The following is a 26,255-nucleotide window of genomic DNA, read 5'->3' as shown; positions in this document are numbered from 1 at the left end:
TTTGCTTGCAATAAAGAATTGGTGGAACCATCATCTGAGGCCCTTCAAATGAACTAGAATTTAGTCACCAGCACCTCCAGCTAGCAGGCTTATATCTAACACGTATGGAGAATTGATGTCAGCTTACCTAGAGCTTCACTAGATTGCTCAACAAATAATAGGCATCAATTTGCAATGGAATAATTACTGCTGTCTTACAGTTGGAATATTATAGCTGTGTTTCACAGTAGCTGAAGAACCAAAGGAAAATGTTCTGCTAACATTTCTGACATGTTGACATTTTACACTTTTTAAAATGTAGGTGTTTGGAATGCTGTAAAAACAAAACCATGTCAAACAAACCAGTCTTCAGAAAACAAACTATTGTAACCATAGTCCAGTAGAAAAAGTAATTTGTTCAGCCATATAGAATACTGTGTGAAATGTTCACATATGGTATTCATATAAGGCAATAATATTTCATATCTTGTTTTGCACATAATTGTTCCTATAAATAAATTCAGGTCAAATGTTTTCTCTAGCCTGATGCTGTATAGAATTCCCAGTGGATATAAAATTATTCTTCACTGATTGAATATCTGCTGATATATGAGAGAGGTCTCTCTTTGGTCTTTTACATGTCCAGGTAAGAAAGAAAAAAACTTCCTAAGAAACACAGAAGAGCGCTAACAGTACGGAGTTAATGGGATATTTGTGAAAGGCACTTTTTCATAACTAGGAAAACAATTCTAGCTCTCCCCCTCCTTCACAGAGTTATGATCCATATACTGAACCCTCAAAGTAGATATTAATATAAATAAACAATAGTAATAAATGTCAAATTTAGAGACTTAGGCTAATAAAATGTATGTATTAATGTTCAGCTAAACCTCTCTTTCCCAAAATTATACAGTGGCATTTAGGATTTCAAGAGTGTATATTTAAGTTGTCACATTAATTGAATCGATGACTCCAGTTGAAGTGAACAAGTTGACAAGTGCTGATGATTCACAAGTCACATAAGATGGCCACAGAAGTCTCAAAGAAAATGATGCTATTTTTACAGATTTTTAATATCATATGTGTTAAAAATAGGAAGGAAGTGACAAAATAAGAATTATTGTGACAACAGTGTCTACTTTAACTAACAAGGGAAAACAATTCTACAGGCAGATGCTGTAAAGATAGATATTTCAGTGTTTTCTTTCTTACTTTTTTGTCTTCTTTTCTTAAGTGTAATGGTACAATCCATACATAGTTGTTCTTCCATGTTCCAGGATACTAAATTGCCAAGGTGAGAGTATTGGAGTTGGGACCATGTGATTTCAGAGTGCAAACAGAATACAATTTTTAAAATTCCCATGGACAGGAATAAAAAACCTATAGCAACAATCTTCAAAATGAAAATACTTCAAAGAGAAAAATTCTCATCCAGACCTCAATTTATTGACAATTTACAAGATGTAAGAGTTTACAAGATACAAGAGTTTTGTATTGTATTTGTATTTGTATTTTGTATTGATTTGATATAATGGAAGGTAATGGTCATCCATTTGGTCATCCATTTGGAGTCCAAATCTAATAAATAAAAATCTAATAAATAAATAAAGCAGCATGAGCCTTTAGATATGTATTTTTTTGATGCATCGCATACATAGAGGACTTGATTTCTAGATTTCTTCTGTTCCTGAACAGTCCTCTTTATTTAGAAGTAAAAAAAAATTTAGTCGCATAAGAAAAGAAGACCAAAAATAAAAAGACAAAATATATTTTAAAATATTGAAAGAAACACTGTATTGACAAAGAACTGAAATTAAAGTCAGTATAATAGAGAACAAAAAAAGAGAGCCAGTATAGTATTGTGCTGTGATGGCGAACCTTTTCGGCACCAAGTGCCAGAAAGGGAGCACTTCAGGCATGTGGGCTTGTATGGGCCAAACCAGGAATAGGAGTTGGCCAGGGGCGTGCAATGCCTAAGAATATACTTCCGGTTTCTGACGCATGCATGCGTGCCGGCTGGCAAATCTTCAGGTTACTGCCATGCATGCACAGGCACTGATCAGCTGGCCAGAGCACATGCTCACGCCAGAAAATGGAAGACCAGCTCTTCTGGTGCTGATGCAAGCACAAAAGCCAGCCGATCATCACGTGTGCATGCACGACAGAAACCTGGAAGAGGAACGGGAGACATTGCACGTGCCAGGCAATATGGCTCCACGTGCCATTTCGGGCACGCATGCCATAGGTTTGCCATCACAGGTATAATGGTTGAGGCATCAGAAACTGGGAGACTATGAGTTCCAGTTTCATCTTAGCTGGGTAGGAAGGAGGCAATGGCAAACCACTTCTGAAAAACCTTGCCAAGAAAACACTAGGGAGTTAGCTAGGCAGTCAGGATTCAAGACTGACTCAAAGGCAACCTTCACCCCACCCCCAAGTAAATGAACAACAACAACAACAAAAGGCACACTAGAACAAGTGGTTTAAGGAAAAATATTTCAGGAATGTATGTAAATTTATTTGTGATCTTAAGGACAGATGTAAAATTTTATATATTAAGTTCAATACTTCTGTGCAAAAAGGCTTGTATAAAATTAGTATGAATTATTGGAAGAGAGTTGTTTTGATTTACGATAGTCAAAAATCAAAAGCCTGGTAGCATTTTTTCAACTTTGTTTTTTAAAAGCATACGGCTTTTGGGAGCTGTAGCTCAGTTCATCAGATTGATAGAGAAGCTAGACTGATGTAAGGTATAATTTGGGATGAGATGGGAGACAGTGGGCAATGACAGGGGTTAAGTAAATACAGGTTACATGTGAGACACATTTTGAATATCATGCTAAATAGCAATTGTACTGTGTTAAATACATTGTGTTTATTAAGGTCTTCTGAGTTTGGCTGAATCCTTTTGATATATGTAAGTTCAACAGTTTAAATGAGCTATAGCTGGTTCTGTTCTGCTACTGTAAGATCCAAAGAGCATCCAAGGAGGTTAAACGCTCTGCTATTACTTTGTCCTTATTTTGAGTTTTAATGTTAAAATTATGTCCATTTATTCTTTTGCACAAAGTCTGACTTCTTTGTTACATGTAGAATCCAGAGGAGCAGTGTTTGCAAATGATGACATTTGTCACATTGGAAGGAGAACTTGTAAAGGTGCTATTAATGTTACAAAATTATAGGGCCTGATGACGATGTTGGGGTAAACATAGGCAAAGAAGACATCCTGATTTGTTGCAGGGTTTTATTTATTTATTTATTTATTTATTTATTTATTTATTTATTTATTTATCAAACTTCTATTAAAACCGTCGATTGACCATAAAAATACCCAATAAAATTACCATTAAAAGTTTAAAATTGATATGGGTTTTGTTCCCATATCAGCATCACTGGCCTATTGTTGCTGCTTGTGAGAAACTGCTTCAAGTTGGATGATTATTTATATGCAATGTGTACCTGCCACCCAGCATTGAGAAAATGTAATGTCATTGCCTGGTATGGCAGGCAGTTTATTAATTATGTGTTTGAATGGACTAAACTGTATTTTTTTTTCTTCCTAGCATTTTTCTGCAAGTATAGGGTCCTTTTTCCCCCAGAGCAGCTGAATGTTGATCCATGGTTGTGACAGAAATTGACAGACCAGTTTTCATGCCTAAGGCAGGATAAGAACTCACAGACTCCTTTTAGGTAGACTGGTACCTTAGCCACAAAACCAAATTGGCTCTCTGGCTTGAGCTGTAAATATGAGCTGTAAATTACAATTTAAAAAAATAGTCTGAAAGGTGCTACCCAATTAAAGTTACCTGGGATTCTTCAGTATTTTTGCTAGTGGGAATATTTGTCAGTCATGCTATTATTTTGATACCACTAATACCAAGAAATTTAACTTTCAGATGGTTTATTATCAAAAATCTGGTACCTAACAACAACAAAAATTCTTACATTGTTTTTACGTGTTGAGGAAAATGGAGAATAGACTCTGGAAAGGGCACACTACATGAGGATTAAGAGACTCTTTAAGAAAAAAAATCCTGTTTCAAAGACAATGACAGCAATTATTAACTGCTTTTTCAGATTTTTAAATAACTAGTGACCACACTGTATATTTTTGCACCAGTAGTGGGTTGCTACCGGTTCATCCCGGTTTGGGCGAACCGGTAGCAGCAGTGGTGGGAGGCTCTGCCCACCTGCTCGATGGCATCAAATACAATCTGCGCATGCACGAACGAACTTGTAGCAAAGGTAAGTGAAACCCACTCCTGGTTTGCACCTATAACCCTGCATGGGTAAGCCAACATATACTAAGCTGGGTAGTATAAGAACATTGAATGAACAGTAATGAAACTACATACAGATGAGCTTGTAAAAAAAATCCATAATTTTATTTAGCCATCTTTTGAATAGTTAATTGCTGCTTCAGTGGCTGAAACAAAAGAAAAGCTTTGGAATTGGGGCTCTACATACCTACACACACAAGCATACACCCACTGTATATTACAAAGAGGGGAATTTTTTTTTTTTTGCAAATACCAAGTAAAGCCCCCCTTCCATCCACCCATCCATGAATATTGGTTGGTATGTGTCTGTGGCCATGTGTCTATTGTACAATGTTACAGTGACTCATTACTTTAAGCATTTAATTGTAACAGCTGCAAGTACTATAAAATTGTGCATAGTTAACAGCAGGATAGTGTTTTAAGTCACAGGAAATCCAAGTGGTAAATCTTTAGAATTTTAAACCAGTCATACACAAATACTTACAACAATGCTCTTTTTAAAAAAAGACATGATTTTGGCAATAAATATAATTCTATTACTTGCTTAAATTGACTGGTAACTCTCAAGTGAAATATCTGACAGAATAAAATTCTGTCATAGTAAGAAATATGCATACTGTTTGGAAATTATTATTGGAACTGTCCATAACTGTCCTACAGTTATATTGTGAACAGTAATATAGTGTTGTATTTTGTATTTTTTCATAATTTAGATTTTCAAGGCTGTGCAATTCAATAGTGACTCTTATATAATATTATTACATTCACTATACTCTAATTCATAATAGCAAACAGGTCAGATGGCCACAGAGGTCATTCTGATAAAATGGTTCCAAAATGGATAAATAAACGAGAAGACACGACATTTTCACATGCTGCCTTATATGTAATCATATAAATGTATTTTTTGCTTATTTATTTAGCAAATTTACATAGCTGTCCATCTCACAAAAGTGATTCTGGGTAGTTTACAAGGAGGATAAAGGGCCTTTCTGGCCACATCTGATATCTAGTCTTCAAGCAGGAGTTGCAATCCAGGAAGACCCCCAGATTGCATACCAGTCTTGAAAGGAGAAGTGCTATGCATCTAAGCTCAAAGATGCAGTGTCCCCAGATGTGGTTGGCCAAACACGCACAGCTACTCAGCCTTGCTAGGATTGAGTTAGAGACAGTTCCTCCCCATCAAAACAGGACAGCTTTCAGGTACTATGACAGAACCTTGACAGTTTCACTTGGATGGTCTGTAGTTGGAAGATATAGTTATTATCATCAGCCTCTTGATGATACCGAACCCCAAACTACTAGATAACCTCACCCAGAAGTTTCAGGTAGATGTTGAAAAGGAATGGAAAAAGAGTAGAATCCTGAGGCATCCCACACGCACGCACACATACACACAAACACACACTGTACCACTGCAATTCCTCATTGAATTGTTCTTTTTCCAATAGTAGGGAATATAGTGAATATCAACAAGATTGAACTGTTAGGTTCTGCTGTTTCCTGAGCTTGGTTATTCCCCTTGTGATGTCAAAATCCACTATCTTGGGCACTGATGGTATTATCTAGCCTGGTAATGAAAATATCTGCCAGAAAACAACCAAATGATGTGTTCTTTATTAAACTAGACTGGAGGGTCATCATCCTTAGGAGGTGGAATGGAGTCTGAGTTCATTTCCAGTGTAACATAAAAAGGCTTTTTTTCTGAATTTACTGAGAAGTGGAGAGGAGAGATTTGAAAATTCAGGAGGAAATCTGTCAGAAAATTGTTTGTCAGAGGGCAATCTGACAAACAGGAGTTTGGTATCAATCATCAGTGACTGACATAGCCAAGTTCTGTCAAAGGGCGGTAAGGCAGCAGACTGGTGCTTTTGCTTTTCCCAGTAATTTCGACAAAACATAAATGCAATTTATTTTATATGACAGGTGTCTGCTCAGCATTTTGATGTCCCTCAGAAGGATTGGAGCTGGTCAATAGATGGGGAGAGCAGATAACTACTTTGCTGAAGATATCATTTTTTTGCATTAGGATGCCTCTTACAATATTAAAAACAAGGCATAGAGTTTCATTTCAGAAATGAAAAGCTGAAGGTAAATTTGAGAAAGTTGGCCTTTTGCCCTTACCTTTATGAATTCTGGCGCTCTATTTTGCTTCTCTCCAACGAAATATAATATAGAACAATATTTTCATTCCCAGTCTTTAGCTGACTCCAGTGTTTGCAAAAGATGTTCATCCAAATGCTAAAAGCACTCAAGGGAGCCAAGATTTTGGGCTCCTCATGACCCATTATTACTATGGGGAATATTTATTTGAAATTATTCCTCATGAAAGCATAACAATCCCTTCCATAATGCATTTGTAATTTATTTCCAATCTGACCAACAAAACTGAAATGTGAATATGATTTGATAAATAGGGCATGTGAGCTGGGCTCATGCACTGGAATGCAACATGGCATAGACCAATACGAGTATACCTAACTAGCAAATAGATTGACTACTAAGAAGAGGTAGTGGTAGATTAGTGTGTTAGATTCAGATTACGCCAGTTGAGTAGAAATGTTATGGTTGGAACAAAATTCTCCTAATTTTCTATTATGTGTCTCACCCCATCCAAAAACTCACTTTCCTTCAATCAAAAATGATTCTTTAGAAGAAACATGTTTGTAGTGGGAAAAACTGTATGAGAAAAAAATTACAAGATTATAGTGAAATACAGAAACAGGTAGGCCGATATCTTATAATAATACACTCTTCATTCAAAGATGTATTCTTCATCTACTGTAACCATGGAACCAAATAATTTACAGGGTTACTTCTGTATAACCTAGTCTTAACATATGAGTCTAATGCTTTATACTGATCTTGGCATCAAGAGCAGACAGTTAACATTACAATCATGAAAGAAAAATTATTAACGTGAAAAATCTGGGCATCCATCAGATTAGGAGAGTGACATACAAATGATATAATGAAAATATCACAAACTATCTATGACTATCATGAAGTGTTGTATTTAATGTTTTATGATGAATGTATTTTTACAATGACTATCATAAATTTCTATCACTATTGTTGTATGTGCACTGAGATCTTATGCACCGGAGACAAATTCATTGTGTGTATAATCACACTTGGCTAATAAAGAATCCTATCCTATCCTATCCTATCCTATCCTACCCTATCCTGTCCTGTCCTGTCCTGCCCTGCCCTGCCCTGCCCTGCCCTATCCTATCCTATCCTATCCTATCCTATCCTATCCTATCCTATCCTATCCTATCCTACTTTTACCAAATAATCCTTCCCTAATCTCATGTCTGCTTTCTTCCTAAGCCAGTCTCATTATTAATGCTTTTTATAAAATATATAATTTTACTTGAAATATATTTATGATAATGGTCTGAGAGTAGTGGAAAATTTCAGTTGATTTGTTCACTGTCAGTTATAGTTTTACAAAGATGAATTTACCAATAGTAAAGAGGAACGGTGGATGCCATCAAATGTGTGCTCCAAAGCGGAACTTGTAACACACAACCATATGCACTGTTTTCAGATTTTGGCAAAACAGCTTTTAGTAATGTTGATAGTACAAGAATTTTACATATAAGAGAACTGTGGAGCAGTCCAACATTCTCTGCAAAATCCAAGAATGAAACAGGGAATGGGGTAAGGAAGGTGGTACTACTGGTTTCTTATAGGCTAAAACAGCCTTAAGATTGCTGCTTTATTCTCTTAATGACAGCTCTTAAATAACCTTATCACTGTAGATACTTTGCAAGTTCCAACTCTTGTCTGAATCACTTGGGCTGCTCCAACTGCTCCAGTCAAGGTTTCCTATAAGATAGTCTCTGCTTTCCAGTTCTATGAGTAGAATTGTATTGAAGGCTCTAAATGGGAGTTGGCAAATGGTTTTCTTTTTGAGTTGACTATCCTGTTAGGACGCCTTCAATTCAATGCATCTCCATATTTTCATGTTATTATTCAATGTCAGCTGAATTAGTAAGCCATTCTTTGTGGCAGCATTTTCTTGGGTCTTATTATTTTATATGCGTATTTTCCAGGAAAAACATTAACAGCAGAACATTTTTAAAAACTCATGAAAGAGAATATCCTTATGAACAAGTTATTACCAAACTTAAAATATTCTGTAAATAGGATTGCTTTATAGTGTATCTTTATGGCAAATGTTTTCTATAATGTAGCCAAGCATATATTCACATGGTTGAAGTGACAATCACCATCCAAGTGGCATATTTTAAGATTCATTTATTTAAATATATGTCTACAACAATGGAAAGACAACATTTTAAAGTAAAATAATGTATTATCCTTTCCTGTTCTGGGTTCAGTTTGTCAATATATTGTGCATCTAGCTGCCACAGCCACTGTATTTTTTACATGGAATCAATGCATATTACATAGGAATAAGTGAAAACCAGATAAATATAAAACCTTAATCTGAATTGTGCTATTGTGTGTTAAGACACATTCCTGATATTTGTTCTACAGACATTTCTCCCTAGTGATTCTCATACATGCTTAAAGCAAGCTTTCTTTCTGTCTTTAATTTCAGTCCCAAATCAACAAAAAAAAGTTGTAATTTGTCTAAAAGAGATACTTTTGTCTATTTTTATGAATATTATCATACTGTTATAGAATATTTGCTGAAATGGCCTTCAGATTCTTCCCAGTCCTGTACTGCTAAATCTGGCTTCATTACTTATATTTGATCAGTTTGTATTTTATGACTAACACAACAATTTGTGTCATGTTATCTGATTGCAATACTGGTTTTTTCCCTTTAGTTTCATCTGATAAAATAGACTTGGAACATCTAGTACAAATGAATATACTTACAGTACAATCACCAGTACTAGCATATCCAGAAACTAATCTCAACAAAACTAATGAATATCATAAAGAATGGAGTCTTTTTTTTTGGTGATAATTTCAAGAGAGTGCAAGTTGCCCCAAAGGATTAAAAGCTTGTTAGATCTGTCTGTGCTCACATATGTATGGTGCAAGGTAGTGATGGCCAAGAGAGAATGGCCAAGAGGATAAAATCTCTTTGAGATTTAGAATCTCTCTATAAAGTACTATTTAGAGTCTTTGCTCTATGTGAAATTCTCTATATACTCATGCCTAGGCCATATCTGCTAGGACAATCAAATCCTAGTAATATTTATTTTTCTCCTTGACCTTGGAATATTTTCCTTACCTCATCCTCAGCCAATGAGTTTGACCGGCTTAAGCTCCTAGCTCTACCAATAATATAGTAGGGTTTTTCCTTTCATTAGAAAGAAGTTAGGTCACTGGAACAGACTGAGAATATAAATATCTTGCCCATAAACCAGGATTTATAAATTGAAACTGATTCCATCTTCATATAGTGATTAGGATTCTATAATTGAGATTGCTGAGAATAAGTTATATGGTGCATCCCATTCCAGGTCTCAGAGCTTATAGGGGGACATGTATAAGAATAGAATAGAATAGAATAGAATAGAATAGAATAGAATAGAATAGAATAGAATAGAATAGAATAGAATAGAATTTATTGGCCAAGTGTGATTGGACACACAAGGAATTTGTTTTGGTGCATATATATTATGTATAATGTATATTGAATCAAATCAAATCAAATATATTGAAAACCATATAAAGATAACACCAACAATACATTGTCTGCAAATAGCACAAGACATGGAAATTAAACTTTAATCCAAAAATCAATTATTTCTCACTGTCTGAAACATTACTGGAATGCATACATGTTCACTATTTTTACAGCATTGAACAAAGTTTGGTTGGTGTTAAGATCCAGTTTTATTTCTCTTTTTAATTTCAGAAAAAAATGAAAGGCTACAGTTCTCAGCCTGCTTCACTATTGGCTGTGTTGTCTGGGATTGCTGAAATTTGTAATACTCTAATGCAGGAGTCGCCAACCTTTCGTACCTCAGGGACCACTAAATTCATAATTTTAAATCCCGAGGACCACTAATATGAATTTTTTAAAAAGATAAATAATATTTAGTGCAGTATAAAAATGCAAATAATTTTTCTGCAGACCACCAAAATTTTCTCACGGACCACCAGTGGTCGGTAACCACTGCTCTAGTGTACCTCTGCTAGCTAATTTCCACTGACTCCTTATTGTGCATCTAGTGTTTGTCTACATTTGGCATTCATTGAAATTTTAAACAGACCTTTATTTAAAATTTGTTTTGTGGTGTTTTGCGCATGTGTGTGTGTATAATAATACTGCTGATAATTATTTGCAGCTCAAGGTTGAACTTCAGGATACTTGGTGCTCTCTGATTTGATTATACTCAGTGGTGGGATTCAGCCAGTTCGCACCACTTCGGGAGAACCGGTTGTTAACTTTCTGAGCAGTTTGGCAAACTGGTTGTTGGAAGAAATCATTAGGGCAGAGAACTGGTTGTTAAATTACTTGAATCCCACCACTGATTATACTATATATGCAGAGTTTATTTACATTTACAAGTGGCTTTGCATCAAACAAACAGCTAGGTATGGAAAAATTTCAGTTCTCAGCTAGTTGATGATCCAAAGAAGAAACCTAGATGTAAATCTCATAGTATTTAAATACATAGTATTGGGCTGAAAGTTTTATTATTGATAAAGTGACAGTCTCATTGTTTCAACTGCATAATAGTTTGTTTCTTTGAAGAAAGCATACTCATACCACCCCGAATATAAATATACAGATGCTTGTCTTCCTTGTGTTTGAATGGCTTCTTGGGTGCCATGAAAGTCACCATTTAGCTTTTACTGTTCAAAATCAAGTACCTCTATGGGAAACATTGAGTAATACTGTATATAGTATAAAAAATTCACTCTGGGTCATTGGAGAATTACAGCTACTCAGATTAGGAAGGACAAAAAATAAATCAATTTCTTATGTTCCAGATTAATTTAATAACGTACTTTTCTAAGTAATAGGCTGCTTACTTTTGGACATTTTTTATGTCAGAAGTTAGAAGTTGTCATTTTGCAAAAGGACTTTAGACAAATGACTTAATTTTTTGTCTCCAAATAGGTTTATAGATTTTTTTTCCTGGGGTCTGTTAGAATCTATCCCTCCCCCTCCTTTTCCCCCCTTTTTTTCATTTGTCTTTCATGTCTTTCATTACAGGTATGCTTTGTGAATCTGGATGCAGGCAAAGCTGATTACAGCAGTGAATTCGTGAAACAGGCAAGTGTTCTTCTAGTACACATGCAGTAGGATTCATGTAGGAATAGATCCAACAGTATCCCCATGCAGCCTTGCAGCTCATGGTGTGATTTCAGTCAATCACTCTTCTGCACACAATTTATTTCATAGGATGTTTGTGGTGGAGAGAACAGTTAAGAAATCTCATTAGGTAGGTTGCTTTGAGCTTCTTAGATAAAAAATTGAACATGAATCCAATTAATTGTGAAATTCAACGCTCAAACACTATGACTGCTTGCTTCTCACATCTGGATTGTAGAAATGTCTGGATGGGTGAAATTGTGTGATCTCATAACATCACCATTTTAAAATTCACCTCCATTTACTATCAATGAGAAGTTCATTCTCAGTTCATTGTTGAGGATGTCAGCAATCACACTTATTTTATATTTAATAGCAAGGCTATCTTAACAAATACGATAATCTGCCTCAAGATCATGATTCTTGTATTTCAGAGATTGGTCAATATCTCCCCAAATCTTCCAAAGTTTATTGCCTCAATGAATGTACAGCCACCAAAAGACAATGAAATTATTTTCCTGAGTGGATTAACTTCAGAAAATCTTCAGGCTGATTTTGAAGTGCCCGAGGTATGAACTTGTATGAATTAATCTTTAGAAATGCATTCATGTCCTGATCAATATTTTAGAAATAATATATATATAAAATTATACATGGTACCAAATATGTAGGGTGGGAAGTGAGCATATGTGAGCAACTGATCAATAGCCGATCAGTTTAATTAAATCACTGCCTTGGGATTTAAATTACATGTAATTCCCTTGAATGGAACACAGAAAATAAATTTGTATATGCCTGTACTACAATATTGTGATCCTAATACTAAAAAATACATTTGGAGGCACTGGATTACACGAAGCCACTTATTTTTAAATTATAGTTTAAAACTATAATTTAATAAAACTATAAACCTGATTGCTGGTGAAGCAGAAGACTGTGTGTGTGTGTGTGTGTGTGTGTGTGTGTGTGTGTGTGTGTGTGTAGGTCTTGGCATATTTGTGTGTGTATGTGTGTGTGTGTGTGTGTGTGTGTGTATGACCTACAGGTAGGTCTTGGCATATTCGGGTCTTTTCCCGTGTAAGGTTGAGAGTATCTTGGCGATGTTTCGACAAGGTCTCACTCATCATCTTCAGGCTGGTGTTTTCGGCTTCATGCTTGTGCGAGCAAAGCGTGGTCAGAGCTGCTGTCTCTCTATAAATACTGGTGGGGAGGTGGGGAGTGTTGCTGCGAGCAGGTTGGTTGGCTGTGTGGTTGCATCTTGATTGGTAGATGGAGTGGGTGTTTGCATTTTGGTCGGCTGTTTTGCAACATCCTGTGTGGGTGTGGTCCTAGTCTTTTGTGTTGTAATGACCTGGTTAATGGGCTGTGTGGAAACATCCTAAGTTCTGGGAATGTGACCTCCTGAGTCTTTTGCTGTAATATCCTGGGCAGTAGGTTGTGTTGTAATGTCCTGAGCTTTGGTATTGTGTTGACAGATTTTTGATCATATTAATTTTTTTAATTTTATGAATGGTTCTCATATAAAAGATCTTTTCATGACCAGAAGAGTGCAAGTTTCTTTTCATGAAATAAAACTTTAGATTCAACCTAGTTATAAGTATAAGGACAAATACCAGGTACTACTACTCAGCTACAGAAAATAAATAGCCAAGTTGTAGCCATGTTGTTAATGTTTCCAGACCATGCACTGTTTGCATTTCTTTAAGTGTTCAAACTAATCCACAATAGGCATTTTCAGAATATTTATAATCACAGGCACTCATCCATTGGCATCCATGTATGTACTATCAAAAAAAAAAGAGATTTAATTGGATGAGAACTAAATGTCTCCATTATTATTCTGGGACTGTATGATGGCTAATTAGAATCAGGCTCCTATTCTGGGCAGATGTATTTGAGCTGTCCTCTTTCAAATTACATAATATCTTTTGACCATGAAACAGAAAATGAATCTGGGAGTATAGTAAAAAACAGAATCTGACATCAAGTTTAACAAAGTCATGCAAGCATATATAACCTGAATATACTGGCTATTTATGTGATACATATGTTCAGTGGAACATACTCCTGAATTTAGGATTATAGCTCTTCAAGCAGAATATACAACATCTTATAAATTTTATGAATGTGATCTTTTTACCCAAGAAATACCTTGGGAATGTGAAAAAAATGAATAAAATATTCCTTATTTTTATTTCATGCTTGCATAATCTCTCTGTGTTGTTTCCTTCTTCCTCCTCTAACCCTAACCCTTCCTCCTCCCTCCCCTAGTGTTCTTGGCTGGCAGATATATGTCTTCTTCAGTGTGCAAGAGGAAACCAAAGGAAGAACACAAGCTGCATCATCTTTGAAATAAACAAGTTTCTGATTGGCCTGGAGCTCGTGCAGGAGAAGCAGCTGCACATAGAGGCTACCAGCTTGAAGCTAGAAGATGATACTAACTGCTCGGTATCTTCAATAGAAGAAGATTTTCTCACAGCATCAGAACACTTTGAAGATGAGGATGATGAATATAAACAGGGTAAAATCTGGAGGTCTGAGTGCGGATTCATAATCATCTGTGTTACTTAGGAGCAGATGATTGAATGTGCAATCAAGCTGATATCCATTTTTAGCATAGAGATTCAGGATTATCTATCCCTCCTACTCTTTTAGACCCTTCAACAGTGCAGCTATGAATGTTATATTTGAGTGTCCTGATCATTCTCTTCTTGCTATCACCTTTCTCAAAATTAGAGTAAAGAGAGACAAAATTAGAGTCTTCACATAAATGCCCAGGGTATGACAATTTGAATCTGGTAATTTGTGCCTTGAGTGAAAATTCCGGATTAATTTGTTCTATGATTCATTTCTCTGTTTTCTTGACTATCCATCTCAAGAATCTTCTCTAACACCAAAGTTCAAAAGTGTCAATACGCTTTCTATCCTGCTTTTTTAAAGTCCAACTTTTGCTTCAGAGAGCAATTCTGAACTTTCATAGGTATGGACATGTCATGGTATCTGAATATCTTCAAATAGTCTTCACTGCTATCTATTAACTGCTAGTCTGAGCATATTGCCTGACAGATGGTTTATTTTTATGTAATGTGAAAGGAGATTTTTAATAACCTGCATGTCATTAAATATTCAAAATATCATCCATGAGAGATATATTTGATCATTCTACAACACAATTTTCTCTCCTTTTCATCAGACTTGGAAATGCCACTAGTCTGACTGCTTTTGCAGGTTAATGTGTTGTTTTTCTTTTCCAGGTGAGGAAAATCTGCATCTTACAGCTGAATTCAAAAAGTACAGAGAAGGAGATGTTGAAGACTTGCATTGCAAAAAGGCTCAAGTGCCCTTTTTTCTGAAGGGTAGCTGCATTAGCCATGATAGCACAGCTTCTACTAGATCTTCAGAAACATCTGAAGAAGAATATAATAGTGATGCTGAAGACAATGTTTTAGAAACTGTAGATCAAGCCTTTAAGCAGCTTAATTGGAAAGTTGGAAAGTATAATACAACTGGGAAATGTAAGCCACTCTCCAGCACTGATGATCAGAAGGACTTTTGCAAAAATGATAACAACAAATCAGAAAATGTATGTTCCACCATAACAACTAAGGAGGATGTGATTTTATTGGATAATCTAGCTTCAGGACAAAAAGGTCATTTGGGCACATTAAACTGCAGAGTTGAAAGAACACCTCATCCTCTCATTCAAAATGATCAGGCTCCCACAGGTCAGTTTGCTACAAATTTGGCAGAGTCTGTCCTGCAAGATGCCTTCATTAGATTGTCTCAGTCAACTTTTACCAAAGAAACGGCTCTCAGCATCTCTGTCAGCAACCCCTTAACTTCAACAGCACATGCAACAGAGAATGAAATGGCTTGCCGGTCATGGAATGCACTTCCCAAAATCATTATTGTTCAGAGTCCAGATGGTTCTGATAAGTCTGAGTGGCCTGGGTCTAACTTTCCAAGCTTACATCCTTGGTCTGAAGTTGACCATTCTTCTGGTGCAGATTTTTTCCAAGACAATAATCCCAGTAAAAGTACTCAGAGTCCTTTGGAGGTAGCTTTGGCTTGTGCAGCTACTGTCATTGGTACCATTTCAAGTCCACATGCTGCAGAAAAGCTCAGAGAACAGGAATCCCCGAGCTCTGCAATGACTGTGGGTAATCATGAAGTGGAGGAAAAAACTTCCCGAAGTCCCAACAGTAATTGTAACTCTCTGAGTTACTCATTTCTACCTGACCTTTCAGACATGGTTCAGATGGCAAATGTAGTTGCTGTTCATGGACTTGGTGGAAAAAAAGATATGCATCCTGTAACTTCAAGTGGACTCTTATCTGCAGCTGAGACATCAGCAGCTGTTACGCTCCATTGTAGCATAGCCATTGGAAGCACTATGGAGAATCTGAACAATAGCATTGCACAAGTCTTGTTCAAAGAGGCATCTCTAGTATTAACCAGACCTCATGCATACAGAACTATGGGAGAATTTATGGAGTCTGTAAATGGAAAAATAGTTCAGGCTGCGAGAAAGCCCTCTACCGCCCTCCTGGATGAAGTCATTGTTGATGAACTTGCTCAGAATTTGTCCAATATTATTCTCAGGCATACTGTGGAGGAAGTTAGAAAGAAACAACGCTCAGAAAAGAACATAGATGCATGTTTTGAAAGCACACAAGATATTCTTACTGCAACTGCAAATCAGCTTCTATTTAATGTATTCTACTTCACTTGCAAGAAAATGAATGACATTACACAGCTTAATGAATGCTCAAATACTGTCATTCCAGATAAGTTTAGCAAACAGGTAATGGACTGCCAACCAAAAGAGACAAAAAATGATGTATTGCATCAGTCCTCAAGCTGCTACAATAATAAGCTCACCAGTAATTTCCATGACAGGGATGGTCTATTAATGACAAATTTGGTGAACAATGTCAAAGAGGAAATTGTACCAAATGCCTTGGAATCTCTATCTACAGTCAATGCTCAGAGTTCAGCCTCCAGAAAAACATCTTCCAAGAAAAGGTATTTGAAAAGAATTACAAAAGAATGCTGCAGGCCCACAAATCCAAATAGCAATCACATGAAGGCAGAACTCTCTGCGTTTAGTGGCAGAGAAAACCAGACAATAGGCAGTGAAGGCATACATGGTCTTCAAGAATTTCTAACTTCCAGTGTCTCCATAATAACAGAAAATCATGAAGAGCCCACATGTGATGCTGTGTGGCACAATGAAAGACAGGTTAGTGTACCTTTCTTGAGTAATCAAGGTATTCTGCCTATCCGACCTCTGGTATATTTGATGCATCCAGCAGATAAATACTGCATAACAGATTTTGCAGAAGAATTGGCAGAAACAGTGGTTTCCATGGCAACAGAAATTGCTGCCATTTGCCTTGATAATTCAAATGGCAAGCAGCCTTGGTTCTGTGCATGGCAAAGAGGAGCTGATTATTTGATGCCCCAGGCTCTGCCATGTCGACCTATGAAAAGGAAAAAGGAAACCCAGACCAGTGGATCAACTGTGAGAAAACATCGGCCACCTAGACTCAGTGAGATCAAAAGGAAAACTGATGAACATCCTGAATTAAAAGAATGGCTTATGAATAGGGTAGTGGATGACTCAATTAACCTTGATGACACCCTTGATTTGAGCAATAACTTTGCAAATGAAGCTGCTGCTAAAATTATAAATTTAGCTGAGTTTTCTGTGGCTGATAATGTATGGCAGAATCCAAGCCATCCTCAAAATAGGCTCCATTGTGACCGATGGAATAGAGTCAATGCATCCAGCTGTGAAAGCATTCCTGAGGAGGACTTGGATTCTAAAGGGTCTCTAAATACTTTGGCTCTCATAAATACTTTAGGACAGCCAATAAGCAGGACCAGTTCAGTCTCCAAGCAGTCTAGCTGTGAAAGCATTACAGATGAGTTTTCAAGGTTTATGGTCAACCAGATGGAAACTGAAGGCCGAGAGTTTGATTTATTACTTGACTACTATGCTGGAAAAAATGCCAATAATATTATTACATCAGCACTGCAACAAGTCACCCAAAAAAATGGCCACCTCAATGTAAAGCCAAATTGCCCATCCAAACAGTCAAGCACCGAAAGCATAACTGAAGAGTTTTATAGGTACATGTTAAGGGAAATTGAAAAAGAACATAAAGAAAAAGTATATTCTGCTAAGAATGCAAAGGAATGGAGCAGCAGCTTATTACTTCCCTCTCAACGATCATCTTTTTGTTTCAGACAATCTTCAGTCCCTGACAACAGATCCTCAACATCTAGGCTAACAGTAAATATGCCCATTAAGGCAAATTCATTAGATGGCTTTTCTCGTAGTGGCCACCAGGATTCCTTAAATGTCTATCCAGTCAACACAGCGTCTTCTTCAGGACTCTGTAAATCAGATTCCTATCTGTACCAAAGATGTAGGACTGATCAGGTAACTGACATGCTCATTCACGAAACCTGGGCAAACTCCATTAAAGCTCTGATGTGCAAGAACAAAATAATTCTAGATAGTGGGGAGGTTGCACAGCCTGAACAGCATCCACCACATGTTCAACAATATGCACACAGGCTTGCTGCAAATATTGTTGAAAGTGGGAAAACTTTAATTGCCGTCCACCAAGATTCCACAAAGAAAGATCATGTCACAGAAAGCATCCGTGTCCCATCAGGGATGCAAAACAACCCATTTGGAGACAGAAGATACTTAGATGAGAAAGAACAGCAGGCCTCATTCCCTGGACTGTTTTCTATAAAACACACGAGCTCGTCTTCTTGCCTCAGGGAAGTGCCTTTAATCCAGATCGAAACAGATCAAAGACAAGACCATGATAATGCCTCAGAGCCTTTAAATGGAATTAATGTTACCTCTGGCAAAGCAAGAGAAGATCTATTCAAAGGGAAACCCATAGATGCTGATTCAGGACAACAGCTAATTTCCTCAAACAGCCATGGGTAAGTTTCATTCCCCAAAAGAAGAATGTAAGGCTCCATGGCGGACAAACTAGTAGTGCACTAGACTAGCAGGAAAGCAAGAGTAGTGCACTAGACTAGCAGGAAAGAAGCAGCCTTGCCATTTTTTTCAACCTTGACTAAGCCCAGAGTTTATTTGGGCCATACTCCAAGATAGCAGGTAGAGTAGTGAGTGAGTGGGTTAAAAACATATAAGCAATTGAAAATGTAGTATTTTTACATAATTCTATATTTTAATAGATTTGAAATAACTACTCATGATTTGCTCTTTCATGCATTCACAACTCTGACCTACCCAGATATAGACACACACACCATCCTCATACATTCCTTCTTAGCCATAACAAAGTGATTTTTAAAAAGGGAAAATTGTGTATAATTATCATAATGGCAACTGAGAATATTGCATGCAGATACGTTGGGGAATTGTAGGCAGCCTACAATTCATCATCATCATCACCACCATCATCATCATCATCATCATCACCATCTACCAACCAGCAATCATGAATTTGAAAAGAGAAAACAGGATAAAAAAATCTACAAAAATAAACCCTAGTATGAAGTATAAAGAACAAGAAAAGGGATACATGAAGGGACAGAAGGGCATAATTAATATCTTGGATAGCTTAGAAATTAGGCAAAGAGAAGGAAGCCAGTTCAAAAGAAAGGATGAAAATAGAGGGGAAAATCCAAGAAACAGGATGAAGAATTAAAAAAAATGAAACACTTTGGTTTCTTGATGGCTGCCTGATTGTCAGCTAGCTCAGGAATGTCAAACTCGCAGCCCGTGGGCTGAATAAGCCACGCGCTGGCCACGCCCAGTTTAGCGAAGGGAGAAAAAGTTATGATACGTCACATGACGATGATGTGACAGTTTCATACCCCTGAGCTAGCTTGTTGACTGTTGAGCGTGGATATCAGAGCATATGCTGCTGCACACTCAGATCTTGGTACAGGTAGTCCTCGATTTACCACCATTCGTTTAGTGATTGTTCGAGCTTACAATGACACTGAAAAAAGTGAGTTATGACTGTTTTTCATACTTACCACCATTGTACCATAATCGTGGTCATGTGATCAGAATTTGGGCACTTGGCAACTGGCATGGATTTCTGACAATTGCAGTGCCCTGGGCTCATATGATTACCGTTACCATTTGCAACCTGAAGGTTACCATTTGTAACCTTCCCAGCCAGCTTCCAAGAAGCCAGGTCGATGGGGTAAGCCAGATTCACTTAACAACCACAATGATTCACATAACTGCAGTGATTTGCTTAAGACTGACAGAAAAGATTGCACAATATGAGGCATCTCACTTAGCCTCACTTAGCAAGGGAAATTTTGGGCTCAGTTGTGGTCGCAAGTCGAGGACTACTTATTAATAATGCAGCATTTTTACTTCTTTCAATCTAATACTGGCGCCATAAAGATGAAAAGCACAGTGACTTGTCTCAAGTCAGTCTTCTTTTTCTCCTTTCCCCTCCTGTTCAAAACACAGCAGCAAGTGCACAGTGTCAGTCCTCTCCTCATGTCTTTCCTGGCTGTGTCATTTTCCTATGTCCTTTCCCTCTTGTCTAACTGCTGCCAGTGCTTGTCTTCTTGCATAAAGAGCAGAAGGAAAATCTTGAGGAATCGGGCAGGAAGTATTGGTGGGGAAAAATATAGGTCAGAGAAAGTTTTGAAATCAAAAGCAGATTATAAAGCACAGCTTTTTCTAGCAGCAATTCTGCTGCACAAACATCATCTTTGCTACTACATGGGATTTATGTGGAATCTGTTTGAATAGCAGAGGTATGCAGATGTAATTTAGGATCTACTTATAGATTGGGGCATTTGTTGTAAATTATAAAGGATTTCTGATTCATAGCCATTTAACAATGGCAGCAACAAAATGATTTTCTCCATTTAAATTAGATTGCAGTATAGAACTTCTTTTTGCAAACCATGTGATAAGAAAAATACTTTGAGGATGACTTTATTTTACTTTTATACGGGATACTTTTTTAAATACTGGATGTTGAAGCTTCCTAAATATACAGGTAACTGGGCTAGAATTGAAGGTTCAAGTTATTTCAATCATGAAGAAATCTATCATCCTACAAAAAACTTGGACACTTTATCAATCTTTCCCAATTATTGTCATTGGTCTTTCTAACTTACACAATAGGGCCCTTAACTGATTCTGAAAACATTTATATATTTTCATGGAAAAGGGACAGATTCTGTGAATTGCCAGGCCTGCACCTGAGACTATTCCTTTAAGGAAATGTTTTTAAATTAAGGTGTGTGTGTGTGTATGTGTGTGTAACTTTCCTTTATATTTTTAGGAACAGCAAAACCAAGAAGCAAAACTAACAGGAGTTACTAATGAATTTAAAAATCATAAGTAATACCTATAAAATACAGTTTTAACCTAAAAGAGATGAACAGCTTTATTAATGCCCTAACAAATGAGTACTTAAAATTAATCCAAATAAACATCCAGGAAAGCAGCCATAAAGAGAATTTTTGGAAATTGTGGCATTGCCGCTGAATAGTCCCATTATCTGATCACCATTCATCTCATATCAGATAGTGGATAAAGAGATGAATTGATTACAATTGTTGACAGGTAATTGACTTAGCAAGAAAGATCACATTGCTTAAAACTTTTAATTATATTTTTTTCCTAATCATCTGTTCTTTCTCCCATTTTCCCTGTCCTTGAAGCAAACTGTACTTTAATTTTGCTCCTCAACAGATGGAAAAGGCTATTGATTTATCAAGGACCAGAAGGGAATGGAATTATAAAAGGTATATATGGTACGAACTGCAGATTGCAATCCTTACAAGAGAGAATACCATTTTAGTTTTTCTCGTAAAATATATGGGAACAGATGCATCTTCAAAAAAGGCAGTATAAATTGCATTAAGGTCTGATGATTCCATGACTGCTACAAGGGTGTTGACAGTTGGAATTATTTCAGTTGTAAGAATTACAGGATAGTCCTGTTTCATGAGGAACATCTTTTCTTTTATCAATCAGTTTGACAGTGTGTAGTTGCCCTGACTCTGAAGCCTCTGTGGACAATACAGCAGTGGAAGAGTTTCCAGTTCCACATAGCAGCAGTGAAGAAAGTACATGTAGCAGCTGGTGCCAGCTGGCAAACAATCCAGATGATACAAGCAGCTATTTGCAACTCAGCGAGAGATCTATGAGGTAACCTTGTGCTCTTCAAGCTATAAACTGCATAAATGTTTGGCTTGTGGTTTTCTCAAAATGAATTCTGCAAAGAGAGGTTTAGCTTTCATACTGAGTTCCAGGAGACCTCATTATAGCTTTGGAAATAATACAAAAAAATAAAAATAAATTGTAATCCCACCCAACGCAATTGTTTTCCATTCCCATAAGAAAAAAACTAAGGGACAAGCTAATTGTCCATCAATCAAGCTCATTTTTTTTCATTCCATATTGCTGACACATGTATTATTTGGGTACTTGCACATTGCTCTCCTGTACCAAGTTTTCATTCACCATTAGGGTAGAAATCTGAATAGAAAAGTCTGGAGGAAAAAATGACTAATTAAGGCACCTTTCTTCTGTCATGCACTTCAGTCTTATTACATGACGTATCATGTAATAAGTATCAAGAACAAAGTTTCAGGATATGTGTAGATCTACATAGCTTTATTAGCCCTGAATGGCCTGTCTATAAGGGAAAATAATAACTTGAACAATCTATTCCTTTTACAGATATTTCATTCTATGGCTCATTCAGATTTTCTAAATGTTTACATCTAACCCTGTGCTTACATTGATACCAAGCAAAGTAGATAAATTCACAACTGTTTTAAGACTTTTCTCTTGATAAAAATAATTTCCCATTGCGCTCTTGGATCATTTGTCCAACAAGATTGATAATTTGTATTAAGGGACTATTATCGTTTTCAGGGTTCACATTATGTGGCTCAGTACTGCCAAAGCAATCAAGTATTTGGAGCTGCAGATTGATATAAGATGTCATGCTGCCAAATGGTGATGCTTCTAATTTTATAAGAAGCTTCTGGAAAGATATTTAAAAAGACTACAATGCATCAGACTTAAAGTAGAAGTATTTAGAATGTAAACTTGCTAAATACTTCATCATTGCAATATCAATTGATAATTGGAACATACAGTATATAAACCAATCATCACTGTTACAATATCATCAAGTGTTCATATCACCTGTCAGCACTTCAAAGCAATACCTTTTAAATGTTACACCTCACACATTTGCTGCTAATATCAATTGGTTCATATGCAGGCATAAATTACTTTATAAAAAGGATAATTTGCTATTCTGGGCTGAAAACAAATTTTCATTTCAAAACACATACTTCAGATTTAGTTCTTTCTTTAGTAGTACTTAAGATCACTAAATATATACTTACTGTAACAGTTTACTTTGCTTTTCTCCCTTATTTTTTGCTCTGTTAATAATGGTTTGCTGAGCAAAGAAGAACTACATGCCCTCATTCTGACAAATAGAAAAGTAGCAGTTCTGCCTGTCACTTTGGGTTAACATTGTCTTCAAGTGCGTATTGGGGCAGGCTAGCATTAATATTAACATTTTTGCATTGTCAGCAATGGCAACAGCAGTACCTCTAGCAGTCTTGGCATTATGGATCTGGAAATTTATCAGGAAAACATACCATCTTCTCATGCATTTAAGTAAGTAGCTGTTTGGGGATGGGAGTCATCCTACAGAAACACCATTTCATTTTAATAAAAAAGTTCACAGTGTGTACAATGTGGCAAACTTTTCCAAAGCTTCATAGTTTATGTTGATTCTTTCCAGTTGCTGTTTTTCAAGTAGCAATATAACTCTATAGTTGCTTATTATAAGTTTGATAATTACTGTTTAATAAAAATGTCCAGCTTTCACACAAATATTACAATGCGTTACAAAGTGCAAATTAACTTTCTGCCCTTATATTAAATAAGTTTGCACATGCAAATTCATGTCTACAATCCATGTATATTTACCCTCAAAAGCCTTATCATAGTATTTAAAGGTACATAGCTACTTTTGTTTCTGTTGGAGCTGTCCACAGTAATTCATGTAATGCTTTTACCTAGCAACACATTTTTGTTTATTTTGAAGAATGATACTCTTGCAGTCCCAAGTCCTGCACTAGGCAGATAGCAAACAAGCATTAACATATTTCCACTCATTTTATTAGCTCAAACGTATACCAGTTAGCAAACAATATGAGGGATTATAAATTAAATAGCAAAAGATATGCAGTGAAAGAATATCACATCTGTAACTCTTACTACAGCTGAAGTTTAAGTACCATATTTTTCGGAGTATAAAACGCTCCGGAGTATAAGACCCACCTTAGTTTTGGGGGAGGAAAATAGGGGAAAAAAATTCTGTCTACCAGGTATTTATCTGGCTAGCATCCTTAGCCTGGTCAGCTTCAGCATATTAGTCTGCTGGTTGTGAGCATGCACGCTCACAACCAGCGCTGAGCTTAAGCTTGGGAGAAATTCAAATTAATTTTAATAATTAACAGCGAAAATAGCAAAATGAAATTTAGCAGAGAAATGCAATTCCTCATTTAGGAAAATCAGATGCATTGGAATAGGGTGGTAGATATATGATTTGGCAAAGATGCTTATGAAACTTATACTGGAGATGTAAAGGTAAAGGTTCCCCTCACACATACGTGCTAGTTGTTGCCGACTCTAGGGGGTGGTGCTCATCTCCGTTTCAAAGCCGAAGACCCAGCGCTGTCCGAAGACATCTCCGTGGTCATGTGGCCGGCATGACTCAACGCCAAAGGCGCACGGAACGCTGTTACCTTCCCACCAAAGGTGGTCCCTATTTTTTCTATTTGCATTTTTACGTGCTTTCGAAACTGCTAGGTTGGCAGAAGCTGGGACAAGTAACGGGAGCGCACCCCATTACACGACAGCACTAGGGATTCAAACCGCTGAGCTGTACTTGATTGCAAATTGATTATGGACTGGACTATGATATGGTTGAAAATAAAAACAACTGCCACTTTGTTAACAAAAGTATGATCTCCAAATATTGGGAAGTAATAATTCTTTATACTGCTTTTGTCAAGTTTGTCCATTCTGAGGACAACTACTAGCCCCCTTCTGCATTTCAACCTCTATGTAATGCATTGCATTCATCTCATTGAGGATATCTCTTAGCAGCAAATTAGGCTTGTTCAGAACAGATTCAATCAAGATGAAGAGAAGCTGTAAATTTCAAAATGAAAAGATAATTAACATGGTGCACACATTTTAAACATATTTTCTTGTTTGAGTTTATTTCTATTACATTTGTCTAAAAGCATTAAAGCTCCGAACAGATATGTGAAATATAATCTAGTATAATATAATATAAATTTATATAATCTAAATCTGGAAAACTGAACCATTTATCAATATATGCGCAATATTTATCACAAAAATAAAAATATACTGTTGTTTTATACAAACATCTTCCTGTATCTCAATTTTGGAACCTCTTTACATTCCAATAACCATATCCTATATATATTTAGTGTGAAATTCTAAAGGACAGACATGTTCAAGTCCAATTTCATTCAATGGACTCAAAACCCAAACTTGCAAATTAATGAAGACAAATCAGAAACACCTCTACGCATCTTTCTGAATGCAAAAGTGGGACATTTATGTTTATTTTTTTTAAATAAACACAATATTGAATTTAGTTGATAAAGTTTAATGCAATGAACATTTTTGAGTAGAATTGCAGAAATTAATGATCTTAAAAATCCAGTGTGCTTTAACAATCAGTGTTCAAATCCATAATACCCATTTTCTTCTATAAAGGCATGGAATGGAATTAATGACTGAGGTTCAAAAACTGGGCAAGCAAAATTCACAGGATTAATGCTTTCCGAGGACGACTTCCGGTGTCCGGTGGCAACGGACATCTGGAAGGCTTCTCCTGCCTCCAGTGTCCGAATCCGGCCGCCGCCGAGGCCCTCAGGGGCCAGGTGTTCCGAAAAGGACACCTGCCGCACGGACGGCTCGCCAGGGGTCTCCCAGCCGACATACAGGACTGGGGGGACCGATGCTGGCGCGTCCTAGGCTCGGCGGGGTTCGGAGGCCACAGGCCGCGGCCATTAATTTGGTCGTCGCCTGGGCCGCTGCGCCCGTGACACCGGGCTTTGGATTTATAATTGCAGCAGCCTGGTGGTGAACAGGAACGGAGAAGAATTGAGGAATGAAGAAGGAAGGGATATCGGCAAACGTGAGTGGAGTACTCCGGAGTGCGGGGGGGTTTTTTCTCCCCTGCGACTGGAAGGAGTACGAATCACTTTGGAGAGAGGAGAACTTAAAATAACAAGATTACCGGTTTTGTGGAGCTCTGGAGAGAAGAGGTGATGGAGAAATTTAGGAGGGAGGGTTTGAGGCCCCCCCTCCCTCTGGGGAACAATGGTGGCGTCCAGCTTCCGCCTTCACTATGAGAATCTTGATGACATCACTTCCCTTCGGCTTCCTGGTTGACTAACTGTACTCTGGACTCGTTGCTCCTGTGAGTGCCCCCTGGTGGATCCGGAGGAAATTATAAGGATACTGTGCTTGCCTGAGGACTTTGAAAAATTTTTTTTTTAAATGGCAAAAGGTCAGAGACCAACTGCTGGAGAAATGGAGAGAATTCTGGAAAAGTTATCTAATATGGACAAGAAACTGGATGAAATAAGAGCAGAAATTGTGACTATCCAAAAGGATTTAAAGG

General features: G+C 37.0%; 1 protein-coding gene across 1 annotated transcript in view; it reads left to right on the top strand.

The window, feature by feature from the left end:
• Positions 1-26,255, top strand: part of SPHKAP (SPHK1 interactor, AKAP domain containing) — a 78,187-nt gene that overhangs the window by 47,923 nt on the left and 4,009 nt on the right. The window contains exons 4-9 of the mRNA XM_058189135.1: positions 11,416-11,475; positions 11,949-12,083; positions 13,786-14,035; positions 14,769-18,459; positions 21,530-21,703; positions 23,111-23,197. Of these exons, the coding sequence (XP_058045118.1) occupies positions 11,416-11,475; positions 11,949-12,083; positions 13,786-14,035; positions 14,769-18,459; positions 21,530-21,703; positions 23,111-23,197 (4,397 nt within the window). The remainder of the gene's footprint in view (positions 1-11,415; positions 11,476-11,948; positions 12,084-13,785; positions 14,036-14,768; positions 18,460-21,529; positions 21,704-23,110; positions 23,198-26,255) is intronic.

The sequence above is a fragment of the Ahaetulla prasina genome, chromosome 6, assembly GCF_028640845.1.
Source record: "Ahaetulla prasina isolate Xishuangbanna chromosome 6, ASM2864084v1, whole genome shotgun sequence".
Taxonomy (NCBI): domain Eukaryota; kingdom Metazoa; phylum Chordata; class Lepidosauria; order Squamata; family Colubridae; genus Ahaetulla; species Ahaetulla prasina.
This window is presented reverse-complemented; position numbering and strand designations above follow the sequence as displayed.